Source organism: Balaenoptera borealis (assembly GCF_965194805.1).
Source record: "Balaenoptera borealis genome assembly, chromosome: 4".
Classification (NCBI taxonomy): domain Eukaryota; kingdom Metazoa; phylum Chordata; class Mammalia; order Artiodactyla; family Balaenopteridae; genus Balaenoptera; species Balaenoptera borealis.
The window spans coordinates 18467467-18483622 of record NC_138861.1 but is presented as its reverse complement, the minus strand read 5'-3'; the positions used below and the strand labels follow the sequence as shown (position 1 = coordinate 18483622).

At 33.9% G+C, this 16156-nt stretch overlaps 1 protein-coding gene across 7 annotated transcripts in view; it reads left to right on the top strand.

Annotated features, from left to right (window-relative positions):
- The window catches only part of STPG2 (sperm tail PG-rich repeat containing 2), a gene marked incomplete at its 5' end in the record, with an annotated part of 597317 nt that overhangs the window by 136819 nt on the left and 444342 nt on the right, over positions 1-16156 (top strand). For all 7 annotated transcript variants that reach the window (XR_014244545.1, XM_082391716.1, XM_082391715.1 and 4 more), the window contains one exon: positions 3537-3629. Coding sequence is in view for 6 of the 7 variants with exons in the window: in XM_082391716.1 (XP_082247842.1) it covers positions 3537-3629 (93 nt within the window). The remainder of the gene's footprint in view (positions 1-3536; positions 3630-16156) is intronic.

Here is a 16156-nt window from a genome sequence, read left to right as displayed (position 1 = left end):
GCTTCATTTCTTTCTGCATTTCCATGTGGAATCATTTTTCCTCTGCCTGAAAAACTCCCTATGTCATTTTTTATTTTGGGGACAAAGATTTCTATGTTGGTAGTTATTTTCTTTCAGCACTTTAAACATGTTATTCCATTGCTTTAGGCCTTATGTGATTTCTATTGAGAAGTAAGTTGTCATACTTATTGTTTCTCTTTTGAAAGCTATTATTATTATTATTATTATTTGGTCTTTGTAGTTTATGTGTCAAGAGTGTGGTTTTCTTTTTTTTAATTAATTTTTATTCATTCAACATTGCTTTACAATGTTGTGTTAGTTTCTGCTTTACAGCAAAGTGAATCAGCTATACGTATACATATATCCCCTCTTTTTTCGATTTCCTTCCCATTTAGGTCATCATAGAGCATTGAGTAGAGTTCCCTGTGCTATACAGTATGTTCTCAGTTATCTATTTTATACATAGTAGTGTATATATGTCAATCCCAATGTCCTAATTCACCCCCCCCCCTTTCCCTGCTTGGTGTCCATATGTTTGTTCTCTACGTCCATGTCTCTATTTCTGCTTTGCAAATAAGTTCATGTTTACCATTTTTCTAGATTCCACATATAAGTGATATTATACAATATTTATTTTTCTCCTTCTGACTTACTTCACTCCGTATGACAGTCTCTAGGTGCATCCATGTCCCTGCAAATGGCACAATTTTGTTCCTTTTTATGGCTGAGTAATATTCCATTGTGTATATGTACCACACCTTCTTTATCCATTCCTCTGTTGATAGACATTTAGGTTGCTTCCATGTCCTGGCTATTGTAAATAGTGCTGCAGTGAACATTGGATTGGGGTGCATGTATATTTTCAAATTATGGTTTTCTCTGGGTATATGCCTAGGAGTAGGATTGCTGGGTGATATGGTATGTTTACTTGCTTGAGGTTTGCAGAGCCTTTGAATCTCTGGATTGATGTCTTTCATCAATTTTAAACAGTTCTTGACTATTATATGTTCATATATTTCTTCTGTTACATTCTTTCCTGCTTGTCTTTCTGGGACGCTAATAAATATATATGTCACACCTATGCCGCATACCCCCAGCATGTCTTATAAGCCCTCTGTATTATGTCTCCTTTTTCTCTTTGTGCTTCAGTTAGGTATTTTCTACAGAGCTATCTTTGAATTCACAAAATTTTTTTTTCAACTGTTTCAAATGCTATTAAATCATTCTACTGAGTTCTTAATTTCAGATATTCATTCTGTTTTTCAGTTCTAGAGTGGCTATTTAATTATTTCTTATGATTTCACTTTTCAGGAGGAAGTCTCCATGATTTCAAGCATTTTTTTTCAAAAATTTTCCCCCTATGTTTTCTTGAACAAATTAATCATAGTTATTTTAAAGTTCTGTCTGCTAACTCCAATATCTGGATCACCTATGGGTCTGTTGTTATTTTCTGTGATTTTTTCTCTTGATATTTGATCATGCATGTCTGTCTTTTGGCATGCCCCATAATTTTTAATAGAGTGCTAGATATTATATATAATAGAGACTTTAATGGTGTTATCTTCTGCTAGAGAGATTTCATACTTTTTTCTGCAAAGCAGGTAGAAGTCAAAGGAGATCACCTTAATTTAATCACGGCTGTGGCTATTACACTTTTTCTAGGACTTAGTTTACCTCGTTTTTGTTCATTTTTATAAAGTATTGTTCTCTGGGAATTTCAACTGTGAGCCTGGCATGTTTAACCATCCCCACCCCCGTGTTCTGAACTGTGTAATCTTTAATGACTCTGTGTTTCAGAGTTTTAACTTAGAGTTTTAGTGTCACCTTGCTCCTCACCCCTTTGCAAACATCTTGATAGGGAAACAGATCATGTATTTTGAGGCTCCTCAAATCTGCAATTTTGTTATGTGGCCCAACAAGACCACAACAAGCTTATTTTCCAGCTCCTTAATGGCAACCCTCTGCCAGGTCTAAACCCAGATTCTTTCTCTGTTGCCTGTTTATCAGCAAATGTTACAGGAAAAAAGCATCTGCAGATTGATCGCTAAACTTTCAGAGGTTCTATCCTCTTCAGAATCTTAGCCCCCCTTGTCTGTACTGGCAGTTCATAGAGTTGGAAGCATTCATAGCCCTATGAAGACTTTAAAAATAGAATTTTGTTGTATTTTGTCTGGATTTATAACAAATAAATCATATTTATAACAAATAAAATATCTGGATTTTATTTTGTTATATTTTATATGGATTTATTTGGAAAAAATGTGGTCTTCTGCAAACTACTCATTCCCTCTAAAGCCAAAGTCATTTCTTGAGCTTGTTAATTTCTATTCTAAACAGTAAAAATTGCAAAACGCTTTTGAACTTATTTCATAATTTCTAATACCACATACATGATAATAATAAAATTATTATGAAAGTAAATTATTTTTCAGCTTCAATAAATTTAAAAATCACATGAAGTAATAATGATGGTTCAGATGCTCTATATTTGAAGGATCTCACATTTCTACATGATGTGAAACCGTGATTTTTCTGTTTGTGAAAGTGGTAGAATCTACCTATTTTCTTCTGAGTGGCTATGTAGGAATAAAACATGAGGAAAAGAGAAGCACCAACTTCAGCATTTAGGGTAGTGAAGCATATAGTTTCAAAGATACAGTATGTGAGAGATGAATTTTTTAGTAGATCAATGTTCCTGAAAAAAAAGAACAAAGAAAGAAATACCTAGCTATTCTTCTAGGTGTTAAATCCTGAAGTATTAAATATGAATATCAAATTCTGAAATAAAAACAGTGAAGTGTATAAAAATGGGAAAATAAATCCTCATGCTTCTTGTATATACAAAGAATGTTACTACTGGTTATATGGTTTAAATTATTAAATGAATACAAATGGCTAAATTGTATAATAAATCAGAAGGAATATAATATCACAAGGATTAATAATTGCTCATTAAATTTTTAGATTATCAGCTTCCTCTAGCCTATTAATTTGCATCTTCACTGCATATAAGGAATTATGATGTTTAAGAGAGTGTGGATCATTTTGCTTAGAAAATTTATTAATCCAGGATTGCCATATAATCAATTTAAATAGTTATTGTTAATATATTTCTATTTCATGTATTAATAATTAGTTATTAACAAATAATACTGTATAATTGACCAAATATCTTATATATTTTTGATATTACAACCTGCTAGTTATGAATCAGGACAAGAATTGGTTCTGAATTTGATATTAAAGTATAGCTGATAACTTGCCCTTAATATGTTTAAATAATGTATACAGATCCATCTTACTTTCATAGAGGTTCATGTAATCAACCCTTTTCCCATTTTAATATCTCATTGATTTAATGTCTTTTACTATATTCCATTTAAAAGTTTTTTAAAGTAAATATATGTATATCTCTATTTAGTGACAGAGCCATATTAATAAGCTTATTGCAAATGTATTAATCATAACCTTTGTATTGATAAAAATAAAATAAATGATATACTTCTTCTTTCAAAATATTTTTTTGGAATTCACAGGTCCGTGGAATTTCTGATGAACTACCTAACTTGGCTAACCGATATGCTGCTTTCTCGTCAAGAACAGAAAGAACTACTAAAGTATCAGATATGGTAAGAAGGCTTTTCTATGACCAAATGTATTTGTAATCTAGGAATCATGGAGGAGACTGAATAACGTAAACATTATATTAGGACCTGAGAGAGGTACCTGGTAGCCTGCCATAATATCTTCAGCTAGTATTATACTTCCATATTTTTAAAGTTCAATGAAATTCTTGAAGCTAAGCAGAAGTCTAGCATTTCTCTGTGAGAAAAATATTATGTGGAACATCTCCTTAAGGGTCAGAGAGCGTTCATTAGGCCATATAGACAAACTCAACTTGTGTTGTATATGAAGTGGAAGGTTTGTTTACTTTAGGTTCAACTCAGTTTCCTCATAAGTGCAAATATTTTCCCTTTTCAGTTTGAATCTATCTTGAGACTTAAGACTTTTCAGTGACATTTTTTTATCCCTGTTAATCTGTATTTTAAATTGTGTTGATAAGAATTTTGCTACCTCAATTTCCATTTTTTATAAATAACTAATATTGAATAAATTGAAATAAGTAAAGCATGTGAAATTTAAAACTGTATACTTAACTATTTTATTCAGATTAAACTTATTAAAAGATCAAAGTAAAATTTAAAGATAAAAGGTTAGACTTATGTGTACAGGTATTGTTAAAATAAATTTTTATAGAAATTGGACTGTTATTATAAGATATTATTAGTAACAAATGACCAAAACAGGATCATTAACCAGGTCTTAAAATGTAGCCAGTCAACCAAGAAGCAGAATTGCTGAACTAAAATTCTACTAGGTACACAATGCCAAGAGTTCATTTACAGTGTTTTCAATGGTGAAGTAAATGGTACAAGATTAGGAAGAACTCATGTAAATAAAGTACAAATGCAGTGCTAGTTAAGTTAATACAGCTGTGAATGTCTAGGAAATCATAGGAATTAGATTAATTTGATGAGAGTCATTAAGGAAGGGACTTATTTTTTTTCTGAGACATTAATTGACTGAATCTGAGAGATGGAGTCAAAGTTAGCATCAGGTTCTATGAGACTTTGTAGCTATAAGTTCAAAAGACAGTTTAGAATCATCTAGCAGTGTCTTGACATTTAAGAGATCCTCATAATTGTTAAATAAATGTGTTGTTTTAGTAGATTATTTATTCATCTTGAGGAATTTTAGGGTTGTGTTGTGTTTCTCAAGTGAATCATTGTCATACACACCTTTGGCTCCATTGTGAAGTATGTCATAAGTAATTTATTACTAATATAAAGCTTTTTAGCTTAGGAATATTTAGAATGGATTTGTAGTTATTTCTCTTGTAATATAGTAGCTACTAGGAAAAAACAATGCAAATTTCTGAAGGTACCCATAGGAATGCACATGTATAAGTTACACTTTATGTTTGTAGTGAAAAAAGATGATAGAGATCTGTTCTAAAAGAAGATGAGTTGCCTACCAATTGTTTTTACGTAACTTACACTTTCCTCTTTTATCTTTGTCTCTCACTGCATCTGGAAATTCATTTTTATTATTTATTTATTTATTTATTATAATTTTTATTGGGGTATAGTTGATTTACAATGTTGTGTTAGTTTCAGGTGTACAGCAAAGTGAGTCTGTTATACATGTAGGTATATCCACTCTTTTTTAGATTCTTTTCCCGTATAGGCCATTACAGAGTATTGAGTAGAGTTCCCTGTGCTGTACAGTAGGTTCTTATTAGTTATCTATTTTATATATAGTAGTGTGTATGTGTCAATCCCAATCTTCCAATTTGTCCCTCCCCCCCCCCCCACCCCGCATACCCTCTGGTAACCATAAGTTTATTTTTTACATCTGTAACTCTATTTCTGCTTTGTAGATAAGTTCATTTATAGCCTTTTTTTAGATTCCACATATAAGCAATATCATATGATATTTGTCTTTCTCTGTCTGACTTCACTTAGTATGATAATCTCTAGGTCCATCCATGTTGCTGCAAATGGCCTTATTTCACTCTTTTATTGGCTGAGTAATATTCCATTGTATGTATGTACAACATCTTCTTTATCCATTCCTCTGTCGATGGACATTTAGGTTGCTTCCATGTCTTGGCTGTTGTGAATAGAGGTGCAGTAAACATTGGGGTGCATGTATCTTTTTGGATTATGGTTTTCTCTGGATGTATGCCCAGTAGTGGGATTCCTGGATCATATGGTAGCTCTATGTTTAGTTGTTTAAGGAACCTCCATACTGTTCTCCATAGTGGCTGTACCAGTTTACATTCCCACCAAAAGTGTAGGAGGGTTCCCTTTTCTCCACACCCTCTCCAGCATTTATTGTTCGTAGATTTTTTGATAGCATTGTCTTTTTTTCCCCTCAAGAAACACTTGCATTTAAAAGGATTGGTTGGGACTCAGCTAACCCAAGAAGCGAAATAGTTTAGTCACATAGAATTCTTTGGTTTTTGAATCCCTTCTATAAATGAGAATACCCTTCAAACATGTGGGTGTATGATATGTATCTAGTGAAAAATTCAAATTATTGATCTCAAACTTTTAAAATAATGGAATTAATTTTATAATTTTCACATCAAATAAAAATATTACAAAATTTACCTCCTATGTATTTACATTTTATATATATGGATATGCTGCAATCTTGAAGGTGGGCGTGTAGTTTAATTTTCAACATGTTACATAAAAGTTTTACATAAAAATATTTGAAAATCCAGACTTCTGGTTTCATGTGAAAGACAGAGCATATATATACATCTCCTTTCTTTTTACAAGGTCCCAATGAAATAACTTTTTTTAAAACTATGATATAAGCATTAGTTGAATATAAAAAGACAAAGAGATTGAAAATATTAATGGAGGCTAGACACAAGCCAAACATCTGATTATTAGGCATTCCAGGAGCAGAATGCTAGGATGGTAGTTGGGAGTATTTGATGTAAAAAACAGTAAGTTATCTTGAACAGAAAAAACACATGTCTTCAGTTAGAAGAGCTCAACAAAATACCATAGAGGACACATTTTCAAAGACATGTATTCTTCTCACATTCTTTTGCATTTTCAGAAGACTAGAAATAAAGAAAATACCCTTGAAGCTTCCACAGAGAAAAGTAACTGGGTCACCTACAATGGGATGAGAAACATACTGATATCAACACTTTCTCAGCAGCATTAGAGACATTTCAGAACTAGGAAATGGTGGGATAATATTTTCTAAGATTTCTAAGAGGAAATAATTTTGGATAAAGAATTCTGCCTCTACCCAAAATTTCAATTAAATGAATCAAGAAAATAATTTTCTGACATGCAAGAGCTTGGAAAGTTTAGTACCTTCACAACCCCATATGTGAAGATGCTCTAGCAAAAAAAAAAAAAAAAAGGAAATAAGAGAAAGGTGACATAAATATAGAGAAGAATAGAAACTCAGCATTTCTGGGTGAAGTAGAGAAAAGTGGAAACAAATTAATAAAGAAGGCATTTTTAGTTCATGCTTGGGACATTCTTCAAGAGTCTGGGGTTTTGTGACCACAGCATTTTATTTACTTCTCTATGTGTTTGGCTGCACTAGTTGGTTCACTGGGGAATCATCATGATATTCTAAATGCTGTTTTCATATTGTTGATTTGAAATCAAACTATACACATTGCAGGAGATTTAATTATAGTACAACAATATAAATATTAGAAATCTTAATATCATTAATAAAATAATAAAATCAAGAGGTGAAAGGTAGGAGGCAGTGAAATATGGCAGATCTCTTATTTCATAGTGCAGAGTTATTAACAGGTATTGTCAAAAATTGACAAATTACAGTATAAGTCCTTATATTAAATTTGTAATGGTAAATACAAAAAAACCCCACACACCTCAAACTGAAAAAACCCAGTTACTATTAAAATGAATTATTTCTGGGAATGGAACCAAGGAGAGGTCAAGGAGGACAATTTTACCATTTATTTTAGATACTTGTATATGATTTGATTTTTATTCATGATGTGACGATATTATTTTAAAATAAAAGTAAAAATAATACTCCTGAGTTTATGAGGAGCACGCATTTGGAATGGCATTATGACATACTGGTGCCTGTACTGACTCATTCTCTGCAAACAACCAAAATTCTAGATAAAATAGAAGCAAAACATATTCACGACTGCTTCCATGATTTAGAAAGAGAGGAGTACACAGGCTAAGTTAAGGAGGGGCCCAGAGTGGCAAGTAGAGCACTGAAGCCAACTCTTACCCTGAGGACATTTGCCAAACTAGGTGACCTTGAGTTTTAATTTGTATAGCCTCAGAGACCTCCAGAGAAAGAGAGCCTAAGACTCTCTCACAGTGATTAGTCTCAAAAAGGTTCTTAATACAGTTAAGACTCCAGAGGGCAACCTAGGCAGGTTAGGAGTGAAATGCAAATAAATCTCCCCTTCATACACACCAAAGGACTTTAAGGAAGATTGTTAGTGTTGAACTTTTTGGTGTTGAATGTGCGTTAGGGGAATCACCCCTGAGATCCTGTTACATTTCACCTTCATTTAATGGGGTGAATTGTTAACACAAAATACCTGTCTGTTAGAGATATTAATGAAATTAATTTTATTAATAAAAATAAGAGCTAATGCTTATAATGTGCCTGTTCTATGCCAGGGAGCATTTCAAATGTATATTAACTCATCTGAGTACTATAATAATGGCCATCTTTAAAAATGTGGAAACTGAGTTTAAAGTCTTTAAATGGCAGTCAGAATTCACACCGAGGCAGTCCATCAATAGAATCCACTCTTTTAAGGGTCTTTCTGTGTTACTCCCCTCTGGGTTGAAGAATTAGGCTTAACTAAAATAAATATGACAATATAGTAAATGATTTTTGTGATTTAAAGCAAAAGAGATATGACTGTAAAGATCTCAGACATTATTATAAGGGATAGAACTTTTTTTTTTGAAATGCAATTTCTGTTTAGCAGAAACTGATGAGGATTCAGCATCGTGAAACAGTAGTGAAGTTAATAACTTTCCTCTAGTTATTGAGACCAAAAATTAACTAAGGACTATTTAGTGGAAAAATCACTGGAAGAATTTGATGTACTTTCTTATATTGAGGCATGGCTCAGAAAGGGGCCTCATTTGATTAGTGACAATTGGTCTCAAAAAATATAACAAAAAATTATACTAACATTTTATAAAAATTAACAAATGACTTGAAATATATTAGAATTATTTGCTGAACAGTTGCACTACAACTTTTATCACTTGATATATAGTTTTATAATACTTAGAATTGAGAATGAAGGGAATTTTAAAAATAAATTTTGATTTATATATTTATTTATCTATTAGTTTATATTCATTTGATTTGTTAAATATTTTGAATATCATCCCTGAATAAAGTTTAAGAGCAAAAGCTTTGGCATCAGAGAAATGCTTTTCTAGTCTCTAAATCTGTTTCCTCAAATATTAAATAGTGATAATAAATTAAGTAGGCATAACCTGATAGGGTCATAGTAAGAACAAAGTATATTATTGCTTGCAACACTTATTTCATTGTGTTACCCACAGTAAGCTGTAAGCAAGTTAGCTATAAAAATTGTGAATGGCAGGGTTACGGCTCAGAGCTAAGTAAATCCCACTTCAAAGCCTATGCTCTCTTTTCATTATTTCATAATATGAATAAGGAGCCTCTATTAAAATATGGTAATGTCTTTTGCTTTTTACACTTCTTTGTAAGTGACATTCACCTTCCTCAACCAGAGGCACCCTCTGTTTTGCATGGTATTGCTATGTCAGGAATGCAAAGAGGCAGAAAGAATAAATGTTCAGTTTTTTACTTTGGAAACATTTCTTGAAGTTCTTTTCAGAGGCAGTAGTTGTGGGGGCCATGGCTTTATAATGGAGCTTTGAAAATAATGGGAAGTGTTTTCTAATTTTCACTTTCCTTTAAATATTCCAGAACTAGAGTTTGGCTTAAGAGGTCCAACTTTTATATAAAGTAGCTATTTAAGGATAATAAACAAGCTCAAAATCTTAGTAGCATATAATAAAAAGCATTTACTACTGACAAGTTTGCAGGTCTGCTAGAGAAGCTTACTTCAGGCTGCAGGTTTGCTGGGGAAGCTCTGATTCATGATGCCATTTGACTGGGGTGGCTCTCGGGACCGGTGGGGTAGCTGGAGTATGTTCTTTTCATGGTGATGGCAGAACTATAAGAATATTACTGTAAGAAAGAGAACAGGGAAATTGCAGGATAAGGGGATTTTCCTGCTACAGTGAATGAGAAAGCCCTTCCTAGATGGGAAGGCTAGAAAAGGATAGAGAAAGGTCGCAAAGCAAGGGATTTGAGATGTGAGCATGAGGCCAGCTTCATGCTCTCCCACATTGTGGGTGAACTCTGGTCAGACTGGGGGTTGGGTAGTAGTGGTGGAATACATGGAGACTCAGGTTAAGAAATCGCAGAATTACTGAAGTATGAATTCCACTTCGTATCTGAAAGCCTGGGAGGGTGCCTCCTTTCCTCATACTGGGTAGCTGCTGCAGACAGAAAAGTTATAATGGTATATTTAGGCAAAGAGGGCCTATATTACTCAGGGTTTAGTCAGGAGACAGAACCACACTAGTTATTTTGAAATAAAGTAATACAAGGAACTGTGGATATTGCAGAACTCAAAAAGGCAAAGAGGGAACACTAAGGTATCATGGAAGTAGTAACAAGCAATGCCACCATCCTTAGGCCTGGGAAACAAAGGGAATAGATTGGAATTATTAAAACTTGAAAGCTTGGAGAGACCTTTTGTTAATGTGATTCAAGTTTCTGAAGAGGAGCACAGCTCAGCAGGTGCTAGGTCTCAGGAGCTCAAAAGAAAGGTCCCCTGGGCCTGGGGCACAGATCTTTGGGATCCTGGAGATAGTAAAAAAAATACGTATATTAGAAATGGATTTCAGCTGAAATCCATAAGAGTCAAAATTATTCTGACTAAAACCTATATTCTGTTACCCTCAGTCTTTCTTTCCTTACAGTATCTCACTGGAACAGCTATGAAAATTTCTTAGATTTTTACATAGTTTTAAATGTTTATTTTATTGGCTGTTAGTTTGCTTGTTGGTATCTTATCATTCACCTAACCACTGGTGGAGGAGAGAACATTAAAGTGAATTTTCTTACTGCAAGTAAGGGATTTTAGGCAAATGATTTCTGACACACTGAAGAGTGAGTCGGTCACAGTGCACTTACATACTTCCTGTTCTTCCATTACATTTTAAAGTCTATAAATTTTTCACTTAATTGTCTAACTTCATTAGTTCAGAAAATGGCTTTGATATGCAAACAGCAAGAACAAGTGCTGCTGGATGCCATCTTCATCAAAGCACAGAAAGAATAGTGAAGGCAACTGCTAAGCAAAATACACTATGAGAAACCAGATTCTAGTAGCCTGCTTTTTGATTGTGTACAATTGCCTGTCAGTACTTACACAGATTGTGAGAAGGATGCAGTTCTGCAGTTTTATATTAGTTATTTTTAATTGCCCTACATAAATATCAGAAGTAAACAATAACTTCATGAAGAAATTATTTTTTTTAAATTTATTTATTTATTTATTTTTGGCTGCATTGGGTCTTAGTTGCTGCACGCGGGCTTTCTTTTTTGGTTGCGGCGAGCAGAGGCTACTCTTCGTTGCGGTGCACAGGCCTCTCATTACGGTGGCTTCTCTTGTTGCGGAGCATGGGCTCTAGGTGCATGGGCTTCAGTAGTTGTGGCTCATGGGCTCAGTAGTTCTGGCTCGTGGGCTCTAGAGCGCAGGCTCAGTAGTTGTGGCGCAGGGGCTTAGTTGCTCCGTGTCATGTGGGATCTTCCTGGACCAGGGCTCAAACCTGTGTCCCCTGCATGGCAGGTGGATGAAGAAATGATTTTATCTTTACTCTTTGATAAAAAATTTTGCACTTTACTGTGTTTTGAGGATGAAATCTGTCCTAACTTTGAAGATACCATGTTCATTTAAAGTGATCAACAGCAAAATGACTCATATTCTACATAACCTCTGAGACAAACTATTTGTGGCATTCATCACAATCTGATTCCTACATTTTATATCAGCCAGTCATTGTTTTATATGTGAGAATGGAAAGACAGAAAACATGTTAAAAGTGATATGGAGATGACTAGTCAAGACCTTAACTCCATCATTTAAGTCCTTGATGCCAGTATGACTATATATGCAATCCTACACATGGTGTAGTGATGGCATTAATACCACTGAAACCTCTATATAATAAATCCATGACTAATGAAACATGACATTTAGAAATTGACTTCAAGTGTCTATCTTACTTAGGATGCACATATTCATGAGTTATAAACCTTGTTTCAGTATATTTAAATGTTTAAGAATTCATCTTTCTTTCAAAATTATCTCCACTGATGAAGAAAGCTATAGCCTGCAGTGCTGTATTTATTTACAGAAATCTGATCTCACTGACATGGCTTTCATAGTCATCTTTTGACCAATTCAGAATATTAAACTTTTCAGTTAACTGATCATCATTATATACAAAAATATGTACTAATAGTCTTTCTATTGGCATTTCTAGGGGCAAACAATAGTTCCATTCTATTATTACAAATGTCTAAGACAAAAGGTATTTTCTACCACATAAATTTAAAATGTAACTACTAAGTATCATTATATTAGTATCATCATCACCAGTGTTCAGGGAACAAATATGGAAAACTCTAACATTTTCATGTAAGTTAAAATGACATTGAGAGACAAATAGTAAAAGAGGGGAAAGGAAAAAGGACAGAGATATGTGGAGGAGTATAAAGAAGAGAGATAATGGGAAGAAGTACTCATGTTGTAAAGTTTGAAAGGGTACAGAGTAACAGAAGAAAAAACTAAAGCAGAAACATGTTGGAAAACTTGCAACTAGATTCATTTGCTACTATGGGAAGGAACTGCTGCTTCGGGAATGAAGAAGCAGATCCAGTGGAAGAAATCCCTTCCTCTGCCAGCCTTTGTAAAGACCCTCTAGCACCTTCTGTCGGCCAAGCCCAACAGGGAGCCTTCTGACAAAGCACAAACAGGGTTTGCAGATTTCCAGATTCGTACCTGGGACAGCAGATTAAAATCTGGTACATTTCACCACTTTGACTACTTAGCATCCAGATTCATCTTTCTACTCATATTTGGACTTACATGTAATATTCCAAACCACTCTATGTTTCTGCCTAAAACAGTACAACTGTCTTTCGTATGACAAAATTTTCTCAGTGTGCAAAATGAGGAGATACAAGTTTCCAACAGTGATTGTCTTCATCTGTGGGCAAACTTAATCATAATCCCTCTAATACTTTGTTACCTAAATACTGTTATATATTGTTAAGTTAGAGTTGTTAACTGTTACCTAAATGCTAAATCATACACTGTTAATTTCAGTAAAACTTTTAGAAAATAAAAAGGTGAAGGCAAAGAGGGAAAATGCAAGTATAATTGTTAATGCATACGTATACACACACACACGGAAATTTATATGAATGGCTGCCACAACCCTCATTCTTAACTGGTCCAATGCTGTAGGTGATATTTCTGACTTCTTTCTTCTATCACCCTCTCCATGTTCTTTTGGCCTGCAACTGTTCAGGGTTTGTTGTCTGGTAGATGACCAAACCTTCATTTTTGAAGGCTGCGAATCCTCAGTGATCCTTCCTTTTCTTTTTTTTAGTTGATGTAACTTTCCATCAGTTCTTAATATTGGAGATAGAAGTATTAAGAGGAATCCCAGAGAACACTCTGAGTTCTTCCTGCCCTCCCTGTGTAGCAGCAACTCAGATTTTACTTGTTAATTGTGACAAATCACCCCAGTCAGTGGAGTAACCTCTACCTTGTTTCAGTGGCACAGGTAGCCCCAGATGCTAGTTGACAATCTTAATTTTCAACTCTGTAGAGCCAGAGTCGTGTCTCTAAGTGGAAGCATTCCTCCCTTGGGAATCAAGGCTTGTAAATGAGTCGAGCTCAATGTTATGGAGATAAGAGGCAAAAATTTTGTGAGCGTGTTATCAGGTGAAACAATGAGAAGAGGTAATTGATGTATAATGCATATTCTGCATCATATATGCTGTCCTTTCAAGGTCTTGTCTCTCAATTGGCATCATAATTGAGTTTTCAGCAGCCCCTTCTGTTTGTTCTTTTAGGTCAGCTGCTTTTAAGTGGTGAGGGTATGTTACACATGGTGAATTCTATGAGCAAAAGCCCGTTACTACATTTCTTTTGCTGAAATGAGTTCCTTGACAGAAATAATGTTGTTTAGAATACGCTAAGAGTAAATAAGCCATTCTGTAAGTCCAAGGAGGGCAGTGTTGGCAAAAGAAATATTGGCAGGAGGACAAATGAGGTGCTTTCTTGCAGTGAGTTTTTTAAGGTTTCGGAGTCAAGGTTATGCTCGATTCTTAAAAGAAGAGTAAGTGTTCTATTCCCCCCAATTCTCTCAAAGAGTTTATTTATTTTTTACAAGGTCAAGTTATTCATTCTTAAATGTTTGTAAGAATTCACAGTTAAAACCTTCTGGACCCGATATTTTATTTGTGGGAAGGTTTTTAAGAAAAGATTCAATTCCCTTATCTACTAATCACGTGTTTCTGATGCTTTGGCATCTGGGCCTCGTTGACCCTGGGAAGACTGCCCCTTCCAGCATTAGGCAATTAATAGAAATAGCAAATGACTGTTTTGCAAACATGCCTTTTCTGTGCAGACTAGCCAATCCAGAGCTCACACTACCAACAAACTCTTCTCTGGGACTCTCATACTTGGAGCCAATACTCTTCTGCTCTAAGCACCCCAGGGCCGGGTACCAGACAACTAAAACACCTCCTTATGCCCCAGAGCCTGTTGAAATTATTCAAACTAGCCAATCCTAAGCCTGCTTACTCTGCCTCACCTGTTCCTTCCTGTGGAAACCACAGTAAAGGTTCTCACCCATCTTTTCCCCTCACTTCTTCGAACATGCCTCCCGACCAACCTGATGTTTCCCTGTGTGGCCCCATATGGCATGGCATGCTTCCTCCTCCTGGGACGTGTGAGTCTAACAAACTCTCTTTTCAGTGGCAGTCATCTACTGATCTGTTGGCCTTGGCATACTTAAATAATAATCAAACCTTCATTTTTAAACACAATACATATTGGACCATTTACATTTTATATTTCTTCTTTTTTCTCCTTTTATTAATTCAACTTGAAAAAATATATCCATTTCTTCCATAATGTCAAATATATTTTCTTAAAGTTGATTGTAATATTTCCTTTTTTTTTGTTTATAAGATTTATAGTGATGCCCTTTCCTTATCCCCTGATATTGGTAATTTGTATTTTCCTTTCCTTCCTTCCTTCCCTTCTTCCTTCACTCTGTAATCAGTCTTACCAGGAGTTTATCAATATTTATAATTTTAAAGAAAACCTTTGACTTTGTTGATTTTCTCTATTATGTGTTTATTTTCTATTTCATTGATTATCTTTATAGTTTCTTTGTGCTTCCCTTAAGTTTGATTTTTTTTTTTTTAGTATCTTGAAATGGAAGCTAAATCAGTGATTTTCAGCTTCTCTTCTTTTTCATTATATGTATTTTTAAGGCAATAAATTTCCTTCATACACTACTTTAGCTGTATTCCACATTTTATTTCCAACATTTTATGTTGTTTTTTATTTTCATTTAGTTTAAAACATTCTTTAATTCACATTTTTTCTTTTTTGACCTATTTAGAAGATTATTGTTTAACTTCCATGAAGTTAGCTTTTTTTTCCTAACTATTTGTTATTGATTTCAAGCTTGCTTCCATCACGGAAATAGAATATACTCAATTGTCTCAGTCTATTAACAATTTAAATGTTTTCTTTATGAAATAGAATATACTCAATTGTTTCAGTCTATTAACAATTTGAATGTTTTCTTTATGAATCAGCAATTTTTTGCTTGTATATGTGAAAAGAATGACCCATCACCACTTTGTGATATCTGTAGAGCTTTCCCTAATGCATTAAAATATTCTTAACAATGCACACTATTTCATCTGCTGGCTCTCTTAATACCATGAGGGACAACTCATCAGGAGGGGCAGATTTAACTTTATTTGGAACATCCTGATTATCTCTGACAATTATTTTTAAGTTTTTGAAATCTATTTATGAACCAATATATGAACTTTAATTTTCATTAGGAAAGTTACTTTTTGACAGAAAATATGGACATAAAATAGGAGTTTAGTATTTTTTCCTCAGTCTTCTAATAAGCCTCTTATGGACAACATTACTCAAGAATACCTTTTAAAAATCTAAATTTCACTTTGGATCACTCTGTTGCACATTTATTTAAGAACATTGCTATGAAAAAAAAAAAAAAAGAACATTGCTATGAGGTTCCTTTTTATCGTCTTTATATATGTATGTCTTGATTTATACAGAATATTTATTTCTTAAAGGTGGAGATTATATTTTCATTGTTGACCTTCAGGGTTTGGTATCATGCTAGGTACACAGTAGGTTCTCAGCATATACTTTTACATTTAAGAAAGAATATAAATCAATTTTAAAATTGCTTTAAAAATT